Source organism: Anguilla rostrata, chromosome 4, assembly GCF_018555375.3.
Source record: "Anguilla rostrata isolate EN2019 chromosome 4, ASM1855537v3, whole genome shotgun sequence".
Classification (NCBI taxonomy): domain Eukaryota; kingdom Metazoa; phylum Chordata; class Actinopteri; order Anguilliformes; family Anguillidae; genus Anguilla; species Anguilla rostrata.
Window position 1 is genome coordinate 22431310 of NC_057936.1, and position 25337 is coordinate 22456646.

The window sequence follows — 25337 nt, forward strand, 5'->3', positions numbered from 1 at the left end:
AAAAATATACATTCACACAAACACACATACGTGTGTGCGTGCACGCACACACACAAAACACACTCTCACACAGACACACAAAGGCGCACAAATACACTCGTGCACACATGTAAACGCACGAGCGCACACACATTCACACACACACACGCACACACACACACAAACACAGCTATTGAACAATCAAGTATTAATGGCGAAGAGGCCACTATGAAACAATGCAAATATGAAACAGGGAAAGAATATCATCTGCCTTATACAGCTCTGTGAGGGGATACATGTTCCTGTTTTCTTTTTTCGGTACTGTTGTTTAGATTTATTTTCAATTTGAACACATGAAGCAATGACAATCTTCTTGCTGCTTTTGAACCTGTTGAAGTAAGAGGCTCACAGCTTCTGCTTCCAAATCTGCTGAGACACCTCAAGGTTGTAAATATCCCTTGGCACCTCTTTCTATCAGTCCATTCATGTTGTTTACTTCAAGCTGGTCTAGGCTGTCATCTAATAAAGCAGTGTTCACTTTCCTCTCTCCTGCCAGTGTTGTTGAAAAACTCAGGCTGATGCATATCATATTACCCCAAATCCCTCTTGCCCAATTTTTGTGCTGTTTACAATTTAGTCTGGTGCTTTCAGTCTTTATAGCGGCGGCTGGTTTGAAGTTTTTTGTAATAGGGGTCGTGTTCTGTCTGAGGCTGGCTGCTGTCCCTGTCCTGGGCAGAGAGAGGAGGCTTCCTTCGCAGGGTGGAGTCGCGGCCGCGCCCGTCCGGCTGCAGGTCCAGGTGAGGGGGAGGGGGGGGCTCCAGGTCGGCCTCGCTGGCGGAGGAGGCGGGGGACACGCTCTTGACGGAGCGGTAGCTGCGGGCGCAGTCCCGGTTGAGGTCGTTGAGCTCGTAGGACTCGTGGAAGTCGGCGGCGCTGCCGTTGGTGGCGGTCTTCCACTCCCACGGGCTCCCGTTGCCCGAGGACACGTGCACCACCGGGTGGTGCGGGGCGTGGGCGTCCACGGTGACGATGCTGGCGCCGTCGCGCTCCGAGGGGGGGCGGTAGAGCGGCGACTCGGCGCTGGCGGTGGAGGAGGTGCAGGAGGACGAGGTGTCGGAGGACTTGGGCGGGGCGCCGATGAGGCCCTGCTGCTTGGACATGGCGATGACCTGCATGATGCGCGGCTGGTTGGGGGGCCGCAGGTGGGCCGGCACGGCGGCGCCGCTCTTCTCCGTGATGGACAGCCACTTGGCCCTGGTGCTGGCGCTCTTGGGCGACACCGGCGGGGGGCCCGCCGCCTCCTCGGGGATGTGCACCAGCTGCGGAGCGCCCGGCCGCGGAGGGATGGCGACCCTGTGTCCACCCACCGCCACCGCCGCCGCCGCCGCCGCCACGCCCCGGCTGGCCTGCACCGTGGGGTAGAGCGAGGGGGGCATGGCGGCCTCGTCCTCGGCGCAGTCGTCGCCCGTGTCGGAGCCGTCCTCGCTGTCCTCCTCCTCCTCGTCCCCCCTCAGGCTCATCCCGCGCAGCTCCATGGACTTCTGCTTCCACTCCGACACCAGCTGCTTGGAGCGCAGGGGGTCCACCGGCACGTGGATGGTCATGTGACGGCGCCCGGGGTCTTCAGCGGCGCAGTTGTTGGTGCGGGGCAGGGTGTTGCTGAAGGTCACCATGGTCTCCTTCCCCATGGGGCTGCGGGGGGCCAGCAGCTCCACGTCCACGCTGGCCCTCTTCAGGCTGCCCAGGGAAGCCTTCTCCCGCTGCACCTGCCGGTTCAGCCCCTCCATGGTCTGCGGGGCCGACAGCTCGTCATTGCTCTCCGACGCGTGGCCCTTGTGGTACACGGAGTCGTGGCCCCGCTGCGTCAGCGCACGCAGCGCGTCCTTAGGCGGCGGCAGCGGCGGCTTCGGAGGCGCGTCCTCAGAGGACTTGAAGTTTCCAACGGCATGAAAAGCCTGAAAATGAGAAGCGTGTATCAGTATCGGAGCGGGATGAAACTAAAACAAGAGCTCCTGCAGACGGAATCCCATTAGAAATTAACCTTTCGTCCCCATGAATCAAACTGCCATTATTGCATAACAGGGTAGCATGCAAAACACTGACAGAAGCACGGATACTGTTGCATAGCGATACACTAAAGCTCATACCAAGAAAATTCAGCACAAACCAAAGTGCATTTCATTAAAGCAATGCATAAAGTGTCATCCCTGAAGATTGCCATGGTTCTGCACTTGGACATATCTCATCTTAAGATGGTGGAGTGTTGTCCAATGAGAGAACAATTTATCCATCACATGTATTGTAGATACGACGTGATGTATTGCTCAATATATTGGTCCAATCTAGTAATCACAAAATTGGTGAATCCAGTTTTTTTACTCCCCTTTGTTATCATTCATGGTCTAAAGTAATCTGGATACAGAGTGTCCAGTGTTGGATAGATTATTGGGATCAGTTGTGGGAATTGCGACAAGACCTGAGATAGTCTTATAAATCCCTTGTTAATAAGGTAATAGCAAATTTATCTTCAGATTAATAGACAATGGGTAGTTCTATGCAAAGGCCCTAATATCCATAAAACTATTTTATTTATATAATAGTCACCATGCTGTTTCTAAATCCTAGAGCATTTCTGTTTTTTTATTTCAAAATCTGTAGGAGAAAGAATTACTTTAAATCACCTCATGAAGTGAGCAGTATTATAATATCACCAATAATATTTTGTACCTTATCAATTCACATACTCAGAGTTCTTTTCCTTCCATTTTGTATACTCAAATAAATCAGCTTAAAATGAAATGTTGATTCTGTTCTGCCTCTGGCTCTTAAGCTGATAAGAATGATAAGGGAGACGGAGAGAAGAAAAGATAAGAGAGTGAAACGGGGAAAAAAGGAAAAGGCACATTTTAAAAGGAAAAATGAATAACCGCATACTTGGAGAATATGATATTCTGTCCCTAGTGCCTACAATGGAGAGGGGGAGACAGACAGTGAGAGAGAAAGAGAGAGAGAGAGTGAGAAAGAGAGAGAGAGGGATGTATCACTGTGATTCACATTCGGCCTTGGGGACGCTAGAGAAGCTAGAGTCCTACCAATGTAGAGTAAAGGAGGGCGGGGGGAATACACACTCATAGAGCAAACACTGCCAGCACTGTCTAGAAGAATGAGAGACAGCAACTTCCCAACTGGGGAGGATGACAATGGGTGTCAGAATACGCGTCTAGGTGACGAGCTATTCTCCTGATGGCGAACTTTTTGCTACCCACAACCCCCGGACCGTAACCATTCAGCCAATAGTCACCAGGTAAGCGGCGATGCCGGCCCCGATGAGGAAGCCAACGTAGACGTCGATGGGGTGGCTGCGGTACTGGGTGATCTGCGTCAGGCCCGTCAGGGCCGCCGCGATGGCAAACGCGAAAACCAGGACCGGCTTCAGCAGCTTGGTGCTGTCTGAGATGGTGGAGTTGAAATACATCTGGAGGCGGGAAGGAAACGAAACGGTGAGCCAAGAGCGAAGAGGCGGATTGAAATCTCTTAAGAAAACTTAATCAAGGACACAGGTTTCAAACGAGAGCTTTGCACAGCGCTGATGTTGACATCTGCGTCACTACATGGCATGTACAGAGTAGGTTTTCCGCGACTTCCTCGTCTACCTCTTTAATCACCAGCCTCCTGCATTGGCTTTGTTTACCCTTGTACGATTCTACCCATTGCTGAAATAATTAGCTTCAATATTGCATAAAGATAATTAGTGTCATCTGTATAGTTTAAATATATCTATTTGCTATCCCCCCTGCAATGGCCATGTGGCAGGCTGTGACAGGCATGTGACTGACACACTGTGGGGTTCACATCTTGCCACACGTTAAACATGCAGACAGCGATGCAGACACTTACAGATATATAAACAGCAGCAAAGGCAGAAAGGGTGGCATGCTGGGAAGGAAAGGTTTTCCTGTCACAAAGGAAACAAAAGCAGAGTCAGCAGCGAAACTAAAACATATTAATTCAGTTCAGGAAGTTCACATTTCGACTCTACCGTCACTACGGTGAATAAAATGTAATCTAACTGTACTGACTAGTACCATATCAGGACCAATGAATGTAAACTATTACACAAACTATTACGACCTCTGGACCAGTTATTGGGTCGTGTAGTTACCTGGCAGAGAGGATGGCATGCTGATCTTGGCCTGAGCAAATATCCCGGGTGATGTAGGGATTTTTGTCACAGGAGACACCAGGGAGAGTGTAGTTGGGCTTGCAGACGGTCAGAAAGAATGGGGTGTGATAGCCAGTGGCCAGCTGGATCACGTCGGTAACCAGAGCGGTGGCACAGAGCCCGAAAACATGGACACCTAGAGCGCCGTTGAAAAGGGGAAGGAGGTGAGAGGCTATGAGAGGAATGCATTCATCACACTGCAGGGACTGACACGAGCCTACGCAGCTGCAGACTAAAGAAAGTATGAAGGAGCATAATCACAGGTTTCCATGCAGGCCCTCTGTACAGCACATCCAATCAGAGCTCTTCAGTTCTGCGGCTCCACTTGCTCACCATTAGCTTTTATTGGCACTTCCCTTTATGAACATCTGCACCGGGGCCTTTGTGATGCCAGGCGTGGGAATACGTCCCACTCCTGCTTCATCTGTTTGCATTGGCAGCGGTGTTTCCAATTACAAAACCTTCCCAACAGGAGCGCGAGGAGGGTAAACATACCCACAAAGCGCACCGTTCTGCGCAGGAAGGAGTTGAAATTGCAGCCGCCGGCGTTGATGCTGCCCTCGGCGCCGGGACGGATCTTCAGCCGGGACTGCAGGCAGTACACCAGCCCCTCCCCCATCATGATCTGACGGACAGGTGTGACAACAAGTCTCATTAGCTAGGGGTGGCACCGAGTCAATTACTCAGTCAATTACTAAAGGATCGTGAAGAAATTCATCTATGGTTTAATCCTATAAATTTTTATTATTTTTTTTATTTTACAGAAGGAACAAATTATTTCCTATGAACTAAATCAGTGGGTGCCATGAAGGTAAAAATACAACATTCTTTGCAGAAATTAACAGAGAAAATTGACGTAAGTTTGCACTGCAAATCAGAATCAATTCATTCACATTCAACTCTGAAAGGACATCCCTGAGATTAATGTAAGACCGGGATGAATGCGCATGACCAAAGCTGGCCGGTCCATGCGGTCGTATATACATTCGGATAGGGCCATGGCATGGTTAAGGGGCCTCCATGTGATGTTCTATATTTATTCATTAAATCTCACCTAGGACCCCACGGATTCACAGTTAAGTTCTGCGTGAGACTCAGCACACAGCTGTGGGCAGAGGTGTAGCACAAAATTCTGGGCCCTCCCCCTAATCGGGCCCTGGGTAGTCAGTCCCACTTTTCCCCCTACTATGACGCCCCTGGATGTGGGTGCAATTTTCCACGGTTACAGAGGCACTTACAGAGGCAGCAGGGCCAGCGAAGGCCAGGCTGAGCAGCATGAGCAGGGGGATGAGCTCGTCGCCACTGTCCACGTACGGCATGCTGAGGGAGCGGTCGTGGCAACGGAACCCCACCTGTGCGGGCTGCAGAAGGTCCGTGAGCTCCAGGAAGTACAGGGACACCATGGAGGAGGCAACGATGGGGAGCTACGCATCCGGAGAAGCCAAGCAGCAAGGCGAGGGAAAAAGAAGAGGGAGATCACAAGGATGGCTATGAATAATAATAGAGGAAATCCAGTGGCGTGTTGTGGCTCCCTAGAAGAGATAGGGAGCTGAGCGGCTATAAATATTTAGCCAGCTACATCCCAACTTGCTTATTCAGTCTGTACTCCTGTACAGAACTCATGCAATATTGCTAACTCAGACCCTGGAGAAACCTGGGGGCCCTGAATGAGAGGAGGAAATCTACAAAAACTGCATATGCGGTGCATTGCAAGTATTACTGCAAAATCGCATGACTCCAGAACGCCTTCATTACCCACCTCTACAAAATAGAAGCAAGGCAGCAGGGTCATGCTATCTTTGGGCGGTTTCTTCTTGGGCTTGTCTTTTGAAGAGATCATGGTGACATCCAACAAGGACCGACCTTGATACAAACAAACAATTAACATTGAAAAGCAGTTACTACACAGAGGACAAGAAATACACAGGCACAACTGAGCATAATCGCAATGATGGGTCTATTATTACACATATCTTAAACTTTATATATGTCTTACAAGTGTGTCTAATCCTTTTTACATTTCCTAGATTGCTTAAAGATTGTTTAAGCTCATGTGAATTGCTCTGTTTGCAATTAAATCTGCTTTGGCCCAAGTAACCCTTGACTGACACCTCCTACTCCCAGCCTGTAATGACAGGCATTTTATCACAATCTCACATTGACCCTGCCCAAAACACTACCTTCTGTGACTCACAAGGCTTTATCTCTAGACAGCCATTAATGAAACAGACTCTCCCACTGGGTGATCTAACCCACAGTATTAACCTCCACTGCTGGCATCTCAGGGCTAATTACTCTTCAGGAAGGTGGGGGCAACCAGGAACTTCAAAGCAATCAAAAGTACACAACAATTTTCAATTTGAAATTTCTGTTCTCTGAAGAGTGGCTTTAAAACTCAATTTTAAAGATTATTATTTACATTATATTTCCACAATATATGTTGCCATTTGAGATATGTTCGAATCAAATATATAGTTCTTTGAACTATGCATATATTTAAATCAAATACATAATTCTTTGAACATAAACCATTAATCATGTGTACGGGGAAAACTTATCCTAATTCACTTAATTTCCATCTTCAAGAAATGAAGATATCGCTTACTTTTCCGTCCCTTCTAAGCCATCAATAAAATTATACATATATACAGCAGATTCCTGAAAGCTTCATCTGCAAAATAAGTACTGGATAACAGCCCTTGGTCCTGGGTACTGGGAGGGAAAGATGACGACCTGGTGGAGCAGAAGACCAGTCAAGGGAGGGACTCCCATATATGCGTCACAAAGATATGGAACCACAAAAAGACAATCACAAGCCAAGGTGCTTTTCCACAAAAGCAGATCTAGCAGACAAAAAGACCCTCTAAATGACAGACTCCAGACACTCATCCCCTAACAGACTACTTCTATGGTTATCTCATAACAACAGCTTTGGCAGTGGTGGGGAAAGGGTACCCAGTCCAGATTTCCCATTGTGTGGCCTAAGCTTGTTGACAAAAACAAAATGGGTGATTGAAGCTGCAGTCTTGGAGCACAGAGAACATTTGTCCAGCAGAAGATGGAGCTCAGTGCCCAACTGAGCGAAGGTAAAACAGAAGGCTTTCATTCTAAGAATGTACCATTCAGCGTATACCACCCCATTCATCTTCCAACAGAGACTAGAGCGGAGGTGTGTGTGTGACTGTGTGTCAGTGTGTGTCTTGTGTTAAACAGACAGAAGTCTGTGGTAAGAAACAAGCAGCTTGCCAGCAGGGTCTGACTGAAAAAAGAGCAATTAAGTTAAAAGTAAGGACAATAAAATGGCAGATCCAGGCCTCTTGTTGGTGCCTTTATTGACTAAAGAGAGGGTCAAAACAGCCCTCACAGTGAAGAAGACCATATTGTTCTATGGGGTTATTTTCACACAGCCCCTCCATCTTGAACAGGGAGGCTGAATACAAAGCCATTTCTATTGCTAACATAAACAACCATGGAAAACCATTCCCCCATCCCCCTCTCCTCCCTCCAGAAAAGGAAAAATTGTGAATGGCTGGTAAAGGAAGATATAACCATAAGTACTTACTGATAAAACGTAACACATGTGTGATATATAATCACGGGCATTTGTCAAACAGCGTATGTGTCACCGCAGAAACGCAAGTCTGCTCTTCATTCCAACTCCACTTTTTAGTCTTCCAGGCGCACAACTTGACAAACAGGGCTACAAAACGCAGCTGTCCTCAGAGACCTCTGCTTTGTGAGATGCTGAAAAGACACTATCATGCCAGTGCTAGCTAAGCCTTATTCTTCCAAGTATTTACACCTTTCATCTGCATTGTTCCAGAAACTTACTGGATCCTTCAGCTGTCTGATTTGAAAGTGATTATTCTCTTAAAAGGGCTGTGTGTCACATCCATACAGCATTTCAACTTGAAAATAAAGTAGTTGGAAAATTAGAGAAACCGCAGATAATGGAAAAGCATATTTAAATTGGCTGGTATTTATTCGTAATTATGTCCATGGCTGAAGCATACTGAGTTGCACTTCTTTCACAACAGGCATAGCCCAGCTGATTACAGATCTAGATGTGCTTGCTTCAACAGTAGGAGCTCTGCAGAAGCACTTTTAAAAAGTTAAATATCACACTAAAACATAACGGACACTTAGGACTCAAGACTTTCCTGCCCAGCAGTGTATCCCCCCCCCCCCCCCCCCCCCCCCCACACACCACACACACAGATATAACAACTACAACTTCCCAATACACCAGACAGATGAAAGATAGTATTTTAGACTGCATTTATAAATACATTGGGGTTGTCCATACTATAGCTACAACTGGAATTATATTCACGCATTACATTATAATTTGCATCCCAAATGTGAGATTGGCATTTTCTTCAACAACAAATAACACAATCCTTTATTTACATGTTTAAAAAACTTGATAGTTGTCACTATTTCTTTTCAATGCTAACCATAAGGCCTACAGTCTAAACACACTGGCCTCTGCAATTGAATTACTTTCTCGTGAAAACAAACGCTCTCACTTGCTATGCATCTACACACCTACCATCCCTTTCAGATTTTCTTGCAAACGGTATTCCTGGCATTTTGGGGCTAAAGGCAGCAGGGAATTAAATAACCCAACACCGACCAAACAGCATTTGTGCAACAGCCAAGCTACTCTGCAAGAGTCAGCTATCCAAGCAACAAGGCAGGTAGATGTTTTGGAACGTGTACTGGTTGCCAAGTCAATGTTATTGTCCCGTTTCGCTGTTGTCCCCGAAAAAAGATAGCGGTTTACTACTGTATCGTGTCCATAATAATTCGCTGCAACCAACCACCGCAGAATATCATAAACCGCATACATAGCCTGTTAAACGCCTCCGCTGATAATGCTCTCTGCAAATCGGCACAGACGTCAAAAACGCATTTTGCGGGCCGCTTCATAATATCAGTGTCTCTTACATAACACATAATGCCAAATAAATCGATCAATTCAATAATCAATACATCAGTAAATAAAGAAATAAATTGCCTTTTTGTAATTATTTAAATAGTACTGGCACAATAATAATTCCCTCATTAACTTAGTTTCTGAGAACACGTTTCCCCCTGTGGTAATGTATTAATAATAATTTAACAACAGAACTCCGAAAGAATAAGCAGATTTTACGGCTCAAACCATAAAACTATTCATTCTCTCCTTAGTCGTAGGCTATTTTAATGACAGTAGAAAGCAACACCATTTTGACAGCATATATGCACCTGCATGAGGTTGCAGGCTATTAAATGCAGGTAGAAAATAAGCACCTCACCTCTCTCTTGTTAACTGTATGAATTTTACAAATGATCAGGACTCCGTCCGTTTTCTCCCGTAACCGTAAAGCGTAACGTATTGCGACTGGGAATAATTTTCCAATTTCTCCCTGTGCTACTCAATACATTTCACTCAGGAGAACACACGAGGCTGAGCTCTATTACTGCGGTTGCAGTGTAGCCTATGGTCTAAAGCACGATTTCCGAAAGCCGCTTCTCTTGCGATTGTTCATTCAGATGATGGGTACTGTTAGTGCCCAAGGGTTCGAGCAGTTCAAACGCAATGCCAGGTCCCGCGCCTAGTGTTGGGTTGAATAAATTCGTTGCAACCCTCCACCGTTTCACTGTGGTTTAGGCAAGCGGTTATAAACGATAACGCTTAACACGGAGCAACGTGAACACAAAGACGGTGTGAGAAAAAGGTGGCGGAGGGAGGGGTGCGCGTGGGGGGAGTGAGCAATAGGCGGATTCTCCCTTCACCCTCATTTGGAGTCATTCTTCCTCCGCTTCTCCTTCCCTCTCTCATATTTCGGCTTGCGGTTTCCATAGAGAATTCCAAACGCTGCACAGCAGGAAAAAAGACAAAAGACGCGGAAAGATGAAGGGGGGCGTCTCCGCCCGTGACCACTAAAGGCAAGCTGTGTAGGCTACAATAGACCCGCCGAAGTTAATTGGGTTTTTTTTCTGCACATTTATTAAATATTTGTGTCTAAACCTCACACAAAAGCTTACGGACCCCATTTGGCTACGCATGGGCTGGACAAGCTAGATAATTAAGTAATTTGTAGGTTATCAGCATATCAGTCATTTGCTGCTAATTTGTTTCATTGGAGAAGAAAAAAGGTTTGGCTAGAGGTGTCATATCCAGTTGGAAGCCCTCTGCCCGGTTTCTGCTTCCACTCCCGTCCACTTTTCTTTGTGTGGACAGATGGGGTGCTTTTCGTTTATGTGACCATGTGCCTCTTTGTGTTTCAGCTCTGTTGGGCAGTCGGCCACCGACTACACTCAGCCCACATCCATCACAGTGCCTCCATAGCAGCAACACTTACGTGGGATTTTGTTTCCCACTTGTAAATATCAACTACTGAGCAGTCAAGAACATAATTTCAACATCTCAGTCACCATAAAGATAGCATTACTTGTTCTTAAATCCATGTTACTGTATGCTTAGAAGTATGTATTTGCCACTCTCAGTAGAGCCTGTGATCCTCATTGATTCATAAGGGATTTTCCCTTTAGATTAACGTTACCCTATAAGGAAAGGCTCTCACGGTTATAAATTGTTAATCGGTAAGTAGCAGACTGCACGTAACGCCTTCTACACTCCCACCCACACAGTAAGTAAATGTGCACATGCCTTTGTTTCGATAAGGAACCCTGCCACCGTGCATTCAGAAAGGGCTTGTCATTACACCTCTACCCTGTCTACAAGCCTTAGGAGTGTTGGGCTTATGTGGAGATCCTCAGCCTTCAGTCTGAGGGTTTCCTTTTCCTGTTCTGAGAACTCAGAAGACTTAAGTAGGTAGATGAATGGATACGGAGGGAGGGGTAGGGTGCTAGCCCTGCAGGCATGGAACAGCCTTCCCCCCACCCCACCCCCCAAGGAGGTCCCCTGAGTGGAGCTCAGCAGTGAAAAAGCTAATAACATCCAGAAGCCATATATTGGGCTGCTTAACTACAACCTAACTTGTGTCATTAATAGCTGAGAGCACAGCCAACTCTGGGGATATTCTGGCTGAGTAAAATTCCCAGTGGAAAATGCCAGATGACAGAAATAGTTTGTTAGTTTTTTATTTTTATTTTTATTATTATTATGTTTTTTTACACCATTCACAATCCAAGGAATACAGTACAGGTGGTGAAGATTTTATCTGTTCCATACAAATGCTTGGGAAAATATACAGGTGATATCATCCCTCTCTGAATACTGCGTCATAATTTGCATAGATATGAACTGAGTCATTCGGAGTCAAACTAGAGTCATTTTATATAGGGTCACAGTTATGCCATTGAGTGTAACTGAGTAACTTTTGCAGAGTCATGGTGAGAGGAACTACACTAATTTTCAATTGACCCAAGGAGGTTCCAGCTGATTTGCAGTTGTAATATTTGAATCTTGCTGAAACACATTTTACTTTTCCCCAGATGAGTTGTAATGTAAAACTCTGGGGATCAATTTGCCACTTCAGCTGATTAAAGTGATTCTTGACACCGGTTTCACACGGCTGACCCAATTACACAGTCCAAATGCACTCCATCGCTCTTTTCTCTCTGTTTTATGCTCTTACATTGACTGATTGTGTAGAGATTGATTTTTCCTCCGCTCGCTACAGTGCTGCTCTGCCTGGCTGGACGTGGGAGAACAGAGGCATGTGCTTTTTCTAGAACAGGAAAGAAACAGCTGCATTGCATCGTCCGTCGCTCAGCCCACAGGCCACTCCTACCTGTGGATCAGCTGCTCCTCGCTCCAGTGTATTAGATTTGCCCGGTGTCTTCGTCCGCTGGTCTTTCATATACACGGCCGGGGAGTCCATGAGGGAGAAACCCTGTGCTTTACTCTGATGGAATTCTGAAGAATGCGGATTCATGGGAATTACTCTCTGGCTGTAACAGAGCTGGACCGGTGAAGTGGCTGTGGCTTAATATACATGGTTCTGGGCCGGGGATGATGCGATGCAGTCTGTGTTCTGTGATTCATGCTGGCATCATCATCGTGGCAGACAAGATCACACTGCTGTGTTGCTTCTTTTCTATTAACCTGGATATCTACACAATCAAAAATGATTACCAAATTTTATTTACTGTGATAATTTATATTGTGACATACATTAGACTGCATATGGGGAGGCCTGATACGTTGTTTAATTATGTGTATCATTAATTAGCTATTATTTAAATTATTATTTTCTGAATTAGAATTCAGAAAATCACACATTAATTATACTTTTATACTGTTGGTGGTCCTGAGCGGTCTTATTTTTTTGTGCATTAAACAATGATATTGCATTCATTTTTTACAATGGTTTTTAAAAAATAAAAATAAAAACCATTTGATTTCTTGATGTGCAGTATGATTTATTTAAAGGGTGTTTCACAATGAGTATTCATCTTTGAATAAATTTAATAAGTGGTGAGAGTAAAATTCATGTTGATTTAAAAATATTTCTGGCCAGATCTTCACTTAGACTACAAAGCAGAATTTCACAGTTTTTAGACATATATGTGGTAGGTCTAAATTTAACCATAGACATAGTGCTCTGGAGTACACAGGTCATTCCCTCCTCAGTGATTCATGCCGTGGTCCCATATACTGTACCTAAAAGTGCCAGGCATTAACTTGTAGAGGCAAAATTGCTCTCCCTTCAATAACCCAGATCGCTATACAATGCTCAATAAACATAAAAATGTTGTTTACTTTTGAGTACTTACATTTTGATACACGACTACATATACTAAGATGGTGGGATAGGTCATTTCTTTACAAGTTCTGTATTTCAATTGTATTGTGTACTTATACCAGAAGACCTCAATTGCTCTCAAAATATATTTTTCCAGTTCTGCATTAAAAAATGTTGCCTTATGTTTGTTTCCAATGGTCTTTTTAGAATAATTGAATTGCAATTGATCTGCAGCTCAATCCCTGCCACTTTTTGAAGCGCTGTGAAGTCCATAGATGACTTCACAACCTTACCCCTGTCAAGGTTTCTGAATTACTTGGAGACCTTCATGTCAAGATGATTGCTGGCTGTGTGTGGATTCTCTGGCTTGCAGTTTTGGTACTTATTCACACATGGTTGCAGAACAAGGTCGTTGAATGCCCTCAAAGGTCTTCTGGCTTGAGACAAGTTAATGGCTGGAAGAATATGTGAATGAGCTATTGCAATGATTTAATCCTCTGCCGCCAGCATTATTTAATGGGTAATAAGTAAGTAGTGACTGTACGGAAGGTCATTAGTTTAGTCCAAATAAGTAAATGCAGTTACCTTTTCTTAATTGATCTGAATTAAAGACAGAAACATAGCTTCTTTTGAGATCCAGGTAATTCAGATCTGGTATGATGGGGTGGAAAAATGAGTTGAATAGGGTTGATTTCATAATGAACTAGTGCGAAAACAAATCTCTCGCGATCTAACTTCAATTCATGTTATAAGTGATTGCATCATTAGCCGTAGAGGTCCTCTACCTACATCTTGGAATGGAGAACAGAAAGCACCACAGTGCAAGATAATTAAGAGAAAATTTTGGGATTACTTGCCAAATAGTTATTCTGATAATTGACAAGTAAAAAAAATGAACTGGTCCTTGTAAAAAGCCACTCTAAATGTTTGTGTCGGATACCAGACATTCAAGGTGTACCAACGAGATCAGTTATTGGGGAGCATTCAGAAAATCACACCAGAAAAAATGCTGAAGGTATATAAACATAGGAGTGTTAAGGATTCTATGGCCAAAGGTGTGGGGATCCCTGGAGAGCTGTGACAGACATCAGTGCTGTGTGGGCGCGATCCGGAGAGATGAAATGTCTAAAACAGGCGACACGCTGATACAATGTCAGTGGCTTTCCAGTGTTGTTACTCAAAGAGAGTGGTTTGACAGGTTTCAATTAATTTGTTGAGGGAAAGTCTGAAAAGTACACCCCTAAAACTTTCGTAATTCCAGCTGGGAGATGAAGTGGTATGACAGACAGCCATCACAATGAATGACTTTTAATGCCAAATTTATCACAAGCATTGTTTAAATAAATGTGATATTGTTAAAAATAAATAAGTAAAAAGTAAAAAATAAGTAATCTCATTGCAATAGCAGTGAGAACACTGTGGTAATTTTGCAGCAGTAAACCTATTTAAAGCAGAACCACTAAAAATAATGCACAAGAAAGAATGATGTGAAGTTGCATTAATTAAATTCTGCAAATGTTCATTCTAATTATAGCTGTAACTCATAAGACACAACATTGAATTTAAGTAGCACAGTTACAGGCATTCTTTCGTTCTTGCTGAATTAATCTCAGGAGCATTTATTGCCTCTGCAGTGTTGGACACGAAGGCTCCCACAAGTTGGCGGAAGACAGGCATATAAATCAGTGGCATTTCGAGCTTTGGGGTGGAACTAGAGCACACGGCTGTACATACAGTGCGGGCCCTTTTCATACGACCCGATATCGTATTCACATCTGCACTGCGCTGCAATTGGCCGATCCGCCCTGCCGCACCCTACCTGCGATGACCACAGGCAGGACCGGCTCTTCTTTCGTTTGGCTTTAAATGCTAATCTTTTATGGCACAGAGGGAAACGGACCGTATTAACCATGGCATTCCGAGCAAAAGTGGCATTTGAATTCAATTACGTGGAATCCTGCTTTATATAATCCCTCTTCACGGCTCATCGGTGAGAGAAGGATGAAGACCCAGAGCTCGGCTACTGAGCGACGGCCCGGTGCTTGTGATCTGGAGCCTCCCTGTGGCACCGGATCCCTCTGCTACGTCCCTCGCAGTCCCTAAGCATAAAGCCACAACTCAAGCAGAGGTGAGCGTCTGGTCTCGTTTAGGTGAGTTTATTCGTTTATTAACAGTTTTGCACAAGACAGATTTTTATATAAAAGTGAAAATGCCTGACAGATGGAGGCTGACAGACCTGTACAGTAGCTATAGGGGTTTTTTTGGGGGTGGGGGGGGGCTCAGGATAGGGTGGTGGGGATCCTCCTCCACAGTCCCCCACACAGGCAGTTCTTTATCCAGCGCTGCTCCCACTGTTTGACGGCCGTGGTTTTGTTGGGAGAGCGTAGCATGGTGACGCAGCCGCACCTGGGGAGGGAGCGCAGACGGACAGGTCAGCGCGGGCGACGCCCAGCCCCGCCTCGCTCGGGCACGGCAGCGTGTACCCAGCGACGGCTATGGACGCACGGGGCCGGAGCTACTGCGTCTGGACCCCTCATCCCGAGAGAGGCAGACCCATTTCAGCGTAGTGTAGAGCGCACACGGAGAGCAGAAGCAGTGAAGCACAGAAAAACTACCAGGAGCAGAGGAGCTGAAGAAATCATTAAGGAAGGAGAATGCCAACTGCAGACAAGATGAGACTTTTCACAGACAAGACTAGTAATAAATTGTCACCTAATACAGGGAACAATGTTAGACAGAATGAGCCTCACCCTGTACAGGGAACAATGTTAGAAAGAGCTAGCTTCACATAATGCAGGGAGAGAGAGGCAGGGACACTTAGCCCTCACCTGGTACAGGCCTTGCTGTCCTCAGTGGGGCACACACCCATATGCAGACAGCGCAGGTTGTCCATTCGCTGGGACCCTGGGCTTCTGCAGGGAGACAAACTTGTGCAGTTGAGCCCAGACTGAACCAGAACACCCATTTGTTCCTAAGTGCTGCTCTGCATGTTTCTACAGATTACAGAACATGAATGCAATCTGTGTTTGTGATCTGCATTTTCCAATGGGCAAATTTCTACACAAGGCTCCAAAATAACCTGGAATGGTCAGAAAATGATACGTTACCTCTTTTTAAGCATTGCATTAATGACAGCTGTACATTGTTACATTAAAAATGTCATTTTGTATTGTGTTTACAGTGAAGACATTTTGCGGGCCACAGATCCAATAATTGTTTATTGTAAAGCTAGGCCTCTGACTCAAAGATCCCCTTACTCTGCATTCACAACATCATTTTTAAAAAACATTCAATAATTCATATAATACTATGGCATTTTTACCCAGCTTGAAGTATCCTTTCAGGTTGCAAGATTTCACTTAAAAAAACATTCACCTCAGGAAAAAATAATAATCTTTTTGGCCTCCATTCAATTTTTGGAATCCAGTTCAAGGACAAAATCATGAAGGCACCTTAACTCCCCTTTTCAATAACCTTAATATTAACCAAAACAGAGACTGGCAGGAACAAATATCAGCACAAACAGAGGAGCCTTCCAAGTGGCTCATTTCAAACTAAAAAAAGCACCCGCTACAGCCTAATGTGCACGCTAACACACCAGGCACCGATCTTCTGTTTCAGAAATGGAGCGGAGCGGCTCACCTGGAGAAGACCTCCACCTGCGAGTTGACGTTGAGCCCGGGCAGGCTGTAGGGCTTGCAGAACTGCAGGCGGAGCGGGTGCTTGCTCTGCAGCTTGCAGATGACGCCGTCGTTGATGGGCAGCCAATCCAGCGCGGGCACCAGCAGCTGGCTGGGCAGCAGGCAGCACTCGTCGATCAGGGGCTCGTCGGGGTCCTGGGGGTGGTTCTCATCCCTCGCTGGACAAGGGAGGGAGGACACATTCAGACCACAGACTGTAGAAAAACTAAGGGCAACTATGACATCACCCACTGACTCTTTATTGGCTTGGAGAAAAGTGTTTTGAAGCCTGGGAACTGCAGTTTGTGGGCGACGCCATGTTGTATTAAATTCCAGCCAGAGACTTATGCAGTAGGAAAAACGGGGGCCCTTACATGGGCATGAAGTCCGGCTGTCCACTATGCGCGTGAGATAGTGACTCGGCAGCAACGCAAACTGTCCCTGATTCATTCACAAAATATTACGTCCAAATAACACAATAACTTAACAAAATGCCACATGGCAGATTAGATGGAGAAAAAACACCCATTGCAACTACATTTTCTTGTGGGAAATTTTTTTTGACCGTATAGTTACCATTGACTTACTTTGAAACAGGTGGCTGACACACTTATACTGACACAGCCCAGTTTTGGCCCCTTGATTCAACCACCTGCTGTGCTACACTCTTTTTCGTCCCCCCCCCCCCCACCCCCAGAGGCAGAAGAGAAGGGTTCCTCACAGCACAGCCAGAGCTTGGTGAGCAGGCGGAAGAGCAGGGACATGCTGTCCTGGTTGTCGGAGGTGGCCGTGTAGATGGGCAGGCAGCCCGGCTTCAGCAGGCCCCAGATGCGGATCACCACCATCATCTCCCGGAGCATGCCCAGCGACGGCCCGTCCCGGAGGAAGCCGAACCCGGGCCGCACGATGGAGCCCTGGGGGGCGGAACATCGCGCTCGCGTTACCGCTTCAGAACACCCGCATTTCAGCACAAGCTGGTGGAACGACTCCACGAGCATTAAACCGGTTCCTGTGTATATTAAGCCCAGTGCAGACTAAAGATTCTCGATGCGATGAGCTGCAACTGGAGACTCTTAGCAGTGTCCTAAAACTCGGCACCTGTGATCAGACGGGCTGAATTGCCTGGTGCAGCAAGTGTTGAGTTCACACTGCTGTAACTCCTCTCTAAACTACGGTTTTGTCGCGTCTCAAATCTTTTGGAGAACTTTCTTCATGATGAATGAAAACGCAGTGGTGGGGACAGGGGGACACTCACCTGGTTGGGCAGGTTGGCGAGCAGGTAGAGCACAAAGTCCCCCACCCACTGGATGAGCTGCTGCAGGGACTGCAGGGTGGAGGCGTCCAGCACAAACTCCTCCGTCTTCAGGTTGATCATCACCTTGTCGATGTCTGGGAGGACACAGGGCGGGCTTAAGGTGGGTCGCTTATGTAAACGCGAGATGCAGGTCACGCGTGAGGGCCGGTCTATAGAGTAAGCATTACTCCTCGACCTCCGCGTTCCAACAGCTCATCGATTTATCGCTCGGAGGTGAAATAAAGCGGAGGTGAAATAGAGGCCTGGAAGGGGACCAGCTGATTGGACAGCCCAGCGGAATTACGAGAGTGAGTCAGAGCTGATCTCAGTGGACAGGTTGTGAGTGGCGGGGGGTGTGTGTATGAGGGGGTGGGGGGGGGGGTGGGGGGGGGTGGGGGGCGGCCCTTTACCCGTGTCGGTGTTCTTGGCGCAGATCTCGGCCAGGCGGTCTCCGGGGCTCTTGTCGGGGGTGTTGAGGAGGTGTGGCCTCAGCAGGGACTTGAGGGTGGAGCTGATGGCGATGAGGAGGAGCTTGGCGTGGAAGTCGCAGGCCCGGGCGGCGGTGGCCGAGGACAGCTTGCACAGGGACGCCTTCACTGCCACGATCCGAGTGGACAGCACCTGGGACGGGGGCAGCCACGTGACAGTTAAAACACTGCACTGGTACATCACACTGCTGTCTGATAGCATAGCATCTCTTCACAAGCATCAACCTCTGCCTAAATAGACTGCCATCATAAACACAATAAACAAAACCAATTACATATTTTGGATACATGAAACCTGGAAGCATTCACTTGCCTAGAATAGAAGAGATACAATTTCTGAAAATTTAATTGGCTTGGTCTCACAAACAGATTTCTAAAACCATGATACTCAACCATAGCACATTACCCTGAATCATGCTCAGCGCCTTCCGGAATGATCCGTGTTGCTCCTACCTGCTGCAGGGCCTCCTTCTGCTTCATGTACTCCTCATGCAGCTTCTCCACCAGGCTGTGCACCATGCCAGGCTGCACGTGGAGCAGGACATCCCACCAGTCATAGCCCGTCACCATGCAGTACTCCAAAAGGAACAGCAGGTGGCGCAACAGGGTGTTCACGTCCAGAACCTGGCCCATGGATGGGGACACTCGGATCATGTGTAACTGAAATGATCAGGAAACAGAGAGAACATGCTTTCTAATCACAAATGTGCATTTCTTTCATGAAGAATAAATAATTTTTTTAATGTAAAATTTCCCTCCCCAGCAGAGACAAAATTACTATGCTCTGATAAACATTAACAAATACAACTAGATTTACCAAACTGAAAACTGCCTGACAACATCAACACACACTTGCCTTGTCTACTCAAGACATGACACACCAGTACTTCCTTGGTGTACTCAGACTAGCACGCATCAGCGTTTTAGAAAGCAGAGGTTACCTTGCCGTGGTTGTCAACCCCAACCAGCGCCAGCGAGGTCCAGGAGAACTGCAGGGCTTTGAAGTGCACCGTGGGGCCGCCCGTCCGCTGGCGCTTGATGGCGGTGTCCTCGCCGCCGCGCTGGGAGGACCCGGACGACGCGGAGCCGTAGAAGACGCCTATGGTGTGGAGGGAGAGCCGGTGCAGGATCTGGATGCTTCCGTCGTGGAAGGCCAGCGCGAGGCCTACTCAAGCCAGGGAAAGGGAACACACAGCACAGTCCTGAGACCACTAGCATAAGCCACAGGCCCATGCTTCATACACTCAAAATCAACACATCAGCAAGCTCAACAACGACGGCAAATTAACAAAGTATCAAAGAAGACATTAGTTATACTGTGAGGACATTTCACACTGTAGAATGAAACTGAAGCTTATTGGTTTGAAAATTAAAAAGATTTACAGCATAAGAAAATCTAGAAAGAGACAAGGGAGAGAGCGTTGTGAAGAATTCATGACGTATGCAAGAGCGAGTGAGCGACCACCCGTACCAAGGCCTGGACAAAACTTGGTGTCGGACGCCACCTTGAGGTCGGTGTTGGAGATGGAGATGGGCAGCTTGGGCAGCGCCACGGCCGACACCCGGTCCAGGTCGTTGGTGGCAGAGAGGATGCGCCACTTCAGGATCATCGGCTGCTTCTCCCCCACTGAGGACACGTGCAGGCAAAGAGAATTAATTAAATAATTACTTTAATCACCCGGCCCCAAGATTAGCTCGGTTCTCCCTCTTTTCACTCAGACCGAAGTGGCTGAAGCTGCGTGCTGCTCGGAGTACACGGAAGAGAAAGCGCTGCGGTCTGACTCACCCACAGGGGAGCGATGCTGGAAGATGTTATTGACAGGAAGACCCTCCTTCCGTAACGACCAGCATTCCACAATGCTGCCCAGCTGATTGGAGGCGCAGAGCAGCACCTGAAAGCACACCCAGGGCACAGATGTGTCACATTAAGAGCGTTCCAGGGACCCAAGTCTCTCAGAAAGAAAATAAAATACAAAGTCCAAGATTTATTGTACTGTTCAAGCACAAGTTGGTCACACTGGTAATATTATATTCATATATACTTATGTATTGAAGCAGGACCACAAAGCTTTCAGACAGATTTCACCATACATGAGATAATAGGGCAAATCCAGGACAATTCAGCACACTTTTGACCACATCATTTCAGATTTTAATGAGATTTTGCGTACTAAGTTGGTCTTATAAGAAACCACTGTAACTTCAATTACACTTGTCTCAGATCCTTATTGCAGGAGACATGAGCTAACAAAATTTGGGCAAATTAACATCCATGACCTTGCTTGCCGTATCTGCATTACTATAGGTCATAGAGAACTGGTTCTTATATCGTTTTAAAGGTATTTTCCAGTTCTGTCTTTTTTATGCAAATACTATGGTCACCCCAGAATTAGTCCTGAGTGATTTTAAATCATGAAAGTTCATCTGTGAAAAATCTTATATTTCAAAATGGATCAAGTAAGGTTATAATGTCAGCAACGCCACCAGAATATTTGGTCTTGGGTTCTTGAGTCGTTGTAGAGAGCATTACTTATCTAGAGTGGGATCACATCACTATTTCCTTACAATGCTGTTGAACATGATCAGTGCTAACCAACATACTCAGACACATGCAAAATTTCAACGTGCTCCTTGATACGCGCTCACTTCAGTTGTCACTTGACTTGGCAAGCATCAGAGGTTATGTTAGCATTGCAATCCGTGCATCAAAGGTGCAATTGAGAGTACAATTCTAGGGGGTTTCTTATTTCTGCAAGTTATTTTACTTCATCTCCATTGTTGAAAGGGGTTTCAGCTGGACTGTTCCTTTGCCCTCTCTCTGACTGGATGATGATTCCTGCTCTCCCTGAGTGGGTGTGGGTGGGTGAGGCATGTCTTCATTTGGTTTGAATTTGCTTAGTTTGTATTTAAGACTGGCTGGATTTGGGCTTCATTTGGAGAGGTTTTGCCTTGAGGCTGACACCGTTTCTTCCACATGAAATTTTCCAGGTTACAGGTTTTGATGATCTCCCTGTGTTTTGGTTTTCTGTATTTTATTCTTAATTGGGTATCCTCCAGGGTACCTTTCCGAACTCTTTCCAATTTTTTTTCTTTTGGCTGTTTTTTTTTACCAAGTGGGCAGTTTTTGTTAGTTCCTTGCAATTCTTTGTTTTTGAATGAAGGAACATAAAAGACCCAGCTTTTAAACTTAGATCAGGAAGGTAGTGCACTGAAATGTAGCATCTGCCTATGTCTTTTAGCGGTGATAAAGTTCATCACCACTAAGGAAATAGAGATGCAATACCAATCCAGATAAGTAATGATATCTCGGCAACTACTCAGAAACCCAATACCAAATGTTCCGGAGGTGTTGATGAAATTATAACCTAACAGGTGAAAACTGAATCCATTTTGAAATGTAGGTTCTTTCCACAGATCAACATTCAAGATTATAATCACTCATAACGTTGTTACCTTTAATTTTGGGGTGAACATAATATGCACTTAAAATAGAAAAAGAAAAGAAAAGAAAAAGACCTTAAAAATTATACAAGAACCATTTCTCTATGACCTATGCAAATTTAGAGATGGCAAGTCATGGAGCCATGCTAATTTGCCCAAATTTTGTTAGCCCATATCTCCCTTAATAAGGATCTGGGATGAGTGCAATTTTAATTCCAGGGGTTCTTCTTCTTCTAAGCATTCCAAATCTCATTAAAATCGGTGACGATGCAGTCCAAAAGTGTGTTGATTTGACCCAGGATGAGACACAAATGCACAGAAATGTTCACACCAGTACCAACACTCTATTATACATTCAGTGTCCAGTACATTTTGATTGCATTCCAAGAAGTATGGTTTAAAAATGTTTAAAATGTGACAGCACAGTGCTGTGATTTTGTAACTAGTGGATGGAGCAAAACTGCTAGTTTGGAAAAAGAGCAGGGTACAAAGTGAAGAATAGGTTTTCTCCAAGACCACTATAACAAACACCAGTGACTATCTACTGTTACTTATTGCTATCCAACCAGCTTTCTGGTAAAGAGGCCAACAATGAAAATTTGGTAAGCAATCCCAACATAAGCATCTATAATGGCCAAGATCTTGCAACGGATTTCAATCTGACAATCTCCCTGTGCACCAAACCAAAAGCGTGTGCGCCCATACAGCTAAAGGCATACGCCCCCAGTCAACAACCCAAAAAAAAGGTCTTGATGAGTGACATCACTCACAATAGTCCATGAACTGTGCTCCACTGCACACCCTTAATCTGCGGTGAGCGTTTTCCACACCACGGCCCTCACCTGCTCAGAGTTCTCCCGCGTGAGGAATTTGAGGTGCGTGACGGCCGGGTACTTGTCCCGGCGGACGGGGTCGGTGGTGCAGCGCATGAAGAGCGAGGGCAGGAGCTCCGTGTCGATGCGGCACTTCTCGTTCACCACGCTCACGCACACCTTGTAGAACTGCACCGGCGACGAGCTGCTGCCGTCGGTGGCAGCCACCACGATGTTCCCGCCGCCCGTGAAGGCGATGTCCGCCAGGGCCACGCGGCCCCGCAGGCGGCACAGGCTCTCGCTGGCCGTCAGGAGCGCGCCGTTGGGCTTCAGCAGGGACACGGTGACCAGGCCGCTCACCGTCACCGCCAGCCAGCCCTCCATGGGCTTGCCCCCGAACAGCGTCAGCGAGGGAGAGAACTTCACCCGCGAGAACTTCTCCCCAAAGTTTGTGGAGCCGGACTGCAGTGCACAAAAAAATACAACACATGCAGGGGACAGGAACAGCCAGTGTGTAAACATTAATGTATAACCATTTCCATTAAATAGTATACTAAGCATACTTGATATAAACTTTAATTATACTTCAAGTATTTTTAAGTATAAAATAGTGTACTTCAGGTATACTTTCGTATACCACTTTTTCACATGGTCTTAACCGAACTCAAAATAAAACATTCATATTTCTGCGCTTAAAAGCCTATTTGAATAAAGATGACTTTACTGAAAACAGAGGCCAGTCTTGCCTTCTCCACGTGCAGGGCCAGTTTCACCCCGTTGTGTAGCCAGGACAGGGCGACAATTGGGTCCCCCTCCACAGCACTGCCTAGGGTGCTCTCCCAGCTGTTCACTAGGTGCTCCGCCATCCCCCAGCACTTGATCTGTCCATCTCCATCAGCAGACAGCAGCCTAGAACCTAGCACAGTCCATGCACGTGCACTCAGCAGCAAGGCTAATACTACTGCAAGGTTAAGGTAGCCTCATTTCATAGGATGGATATATATATATATATATATATATATACACACACATTATATATATATATACACATTGGATGGATATATATATATATATATATATATATATATCCATCCTATCTAGTCTCATGTACATGATTTTATCCCCTATATTACCTTTTCTTGCAATTTGAAATATAAGTCCATATAATTACTGCAACGACTCAATACAGAAGAGTGCACTAGCACATGTGACCTTGCATGCAGCCAGTATGACAAAAAAAACAAAAAACAAATGTACTGTTCAAATGATCCAACTCCCACAAAGAGGTCACTCACCAGACTGGTCCCATTCAAGGCAGGAGATGACCTCAGTGTGTCCTGAATTGATAGAGTACACATCCCACGGGTGCTCTGTGTCGATAATGTGGATCATGTGGCTGAGGTCTGAAACGAAAACGAGGTTGAACCAGGATTGAGCTTAATTACAAGTGAAACCACAGATGCTATAGCAAATTTAAAATATAAAATAAGTGGCCAATTTAGAATTTGATTGATTCTGAATGCTGTGAAATTGTAACTCAACTTGGCCAAAATAAATTGTGTTCAACTTCATGAAGTGCCATCAACTGAAATCTGGCAATTAATAGGCACATCTGGCATTAAGCCCCCCCCCCCCCCAACCCCCCGCCCCCCGCCACACACACACACACACACACACACACACACACCAAAATAAATGGCAAAAGGCTACACGTGACAACTTAATGACAAACAGTCATTAGTTTTAACCAACAACTTATAAGCATAACATAATGACAATTAATACATTGAGAAAATACTTACGAAGAATGGTAATATTCCGGATGCCTACCTTTCTCGTCGTCTTCATTTTTAAGATCTGTTGTGAAGGCTATGAGATTCCTACACGACCAGGCACACACCAAAGGAATAGATGGACAATGGTTGCTTTTTGGTCTTCTCTCCCACTCGCACACGTAGGCAACCTCCATCATTCAATTGGGGCCTCTTCGGGTGATGTAGATTTCGACGTTTGAATTCTCTTGATTTAAAATGTTACATTGGCCCAAGTGAGTGTTGCCTCAGTCCGTCGATTCCTAAAATCATCTTAAAGAAGCAAAAAGATGAAACAAAATGAATTGAACTGGCATATACCTGACTTGCGATATCTAACTAGAATGTCAGAACATCACCCTTTGCTATCTTTAGAAAACTAAGTTTGTTAATTTAGCTGATTAACGCTTGTAAACTCGGTTGCAATATACAGGGTAACACAACATCCTATCATAAATCACTACTGGCGCTAGCTGGCCAGCTCAAACCATGAGAAGCAAACAAAACATTACATCTAGGTAGCAAGCAAGCCACAGGGACAATGAAAAAAATCTGTTTCACAACCGTCTTAAGCAATACCACTTATATGGACAAGCAATGTTTGAAAGTTAAAAATCAAAATTGTTTTCTCACAGGTACTTACTAATTCCTTCATAAACGCTTGTTCTATGAAATAAATATAACAGGACCACAGGCTGTCTACTTAGGTGTTTCGTTCTGCCTCTTACTAGTGCTGCACGTCCTTTTAAGTTCACTGGCACAATAAAATTATTGATGCATTTCTTTTATATACAAATTTACAATGTAAACCATTTAAAAACATTTAAAATAATTTAACATCGCTTATTCATTTTGTAACAAATGTTTTGAAGCAGGCACTATCTGGGACTACTTTATTTTTCTTCTTCTTC

At 45.6% G+C, this 25337-nt stretch overlaps 2 protein-coding genes across 5 annotated transcripts; both read right to left on the reverse strand.

The window, feature by feature from the left end:
* Positions 1–224: 224 nt before the first annotated feature.
* plppr3b (phospholipid phosphatase related 3b) lies at positions 225–10388 on the reverse strand. Of its 2 annotated transcripts, none has more exons than XM_064331414.1 (8): positions 9983–10388; positions 5961–6064; positions 5440–5625; positions 4697–4826; positions 4142–4337; positions 3877–3934; positions 3281–3454; positions 225–1934 (listed from the first exon to the last, which is right to left on the reverse strand). In XM_064331414.1, the coding sequence occupies exons 1-8, from the start codon at positions 10047–10049 to the stop codon at positions 627–629; spliced, it is 2223 nt and encodes a 740-aa protein (XP_064187484.1). In that variant the 5' UTR covers positions 10050–10388; the 3' UTR covers positions 225–626. The 2 variants fall into 2 exon arrangements, with proteins under 2 accessions (XP_064187484.1, XP_064187485.1); XM_064331415.1 differs by lacking the exon at positions 9983–10388 and adding an exon at positions 9502–9958.
* Positions 10389–15029: 4641 nt separating this feature from the next.
* On the reverse strand, positions 15030–25304 carry med16 (mediator complex subunit 16). Of its 3 annotated transcripts, none has more exons than XM_064331420.1 (15): positions 25155–25304; positions 24446–24699; positions 23911–24018; positions 23362–23531; positions 22646–23077; positions 20149–20254; positions 19834–19989; positions 19304–19527; positions 18816–19022; positions 18285–18495; positions 17836–17969; positions 17302–17494; positions 16543–16759; positions 15729–15812; positions 15030–15306 (listed from the first exon to the last, which is right to left on the reverse strand). In XM_064331420.1, the coding sequence occupies exons 2-15, from the start codon at positions 24585–24587 to the stop codon at positions 15180–15182; spliced, it is 2511 nt and encodes an 836-aa protein (XP_064187490.1). In that variant the 5' UTR covers positions 24588–24699; positions 25155–25304; the 3' UTR covers positions 15030–15179. The 3 variants fall into 3 exon arrangements, with proteins under 3 accessions (XP_064187490.1, XP_064187487.1, XP_064187489.1); XM_064331417.1 differs by having other exon boundaries at positions 25070–25297; XM_064331419.1 differs by lacking the exon at positions 25155–25304 and adding an exon at positions 24939–25042.
* Positions 25305–25337: the final 33 nt, after the last annotated feature.

Coding starts and splice junctions, on each gene's coding strand:
- med16 (XM_064331420.1), bottom strand. CDS start 24,587: ATGATGGAGGTTGCCTACGTGTGCGAGTGGGAGAGAAGACCAAAAAGC. Junction 19,528..19,833: donor CAAGTTTTGTCCAGGCCTTG/GTACGGGTGGTC, acceptor TGGCTTGAGTAG/GCCTCGCGCTGGCCTTCCAC. Junction 16,760..17,301: donor CACCAAGCTCTGGCTGTGCT/GTGAGGAACCCT, acceptor TCCCTTGTCCAG/CGAGGGATGAGAACCACCCC.
- plppr3b (XM_064331414.1), bottom strand. CDS start 10,049: ATGGAAACCGCAAGCCGAAATATGAGAGAGGGAAGGAGAAGCGGAGGA. Junction 4,338..4,696: donor CAGAACGGTGCGCTTTGTGG/GTATGTTTACCC, acceptor ACGGCGCTCTAG/GTGTCCATGTTTTCGGGCTC. Junction 3,935..4,141: donor CATGCCATCCTCTCTGCCAG/GTAACTACACGA, acceptor CCTTTGTGACAG/GAAAACCTTTCCTTCCCAGC.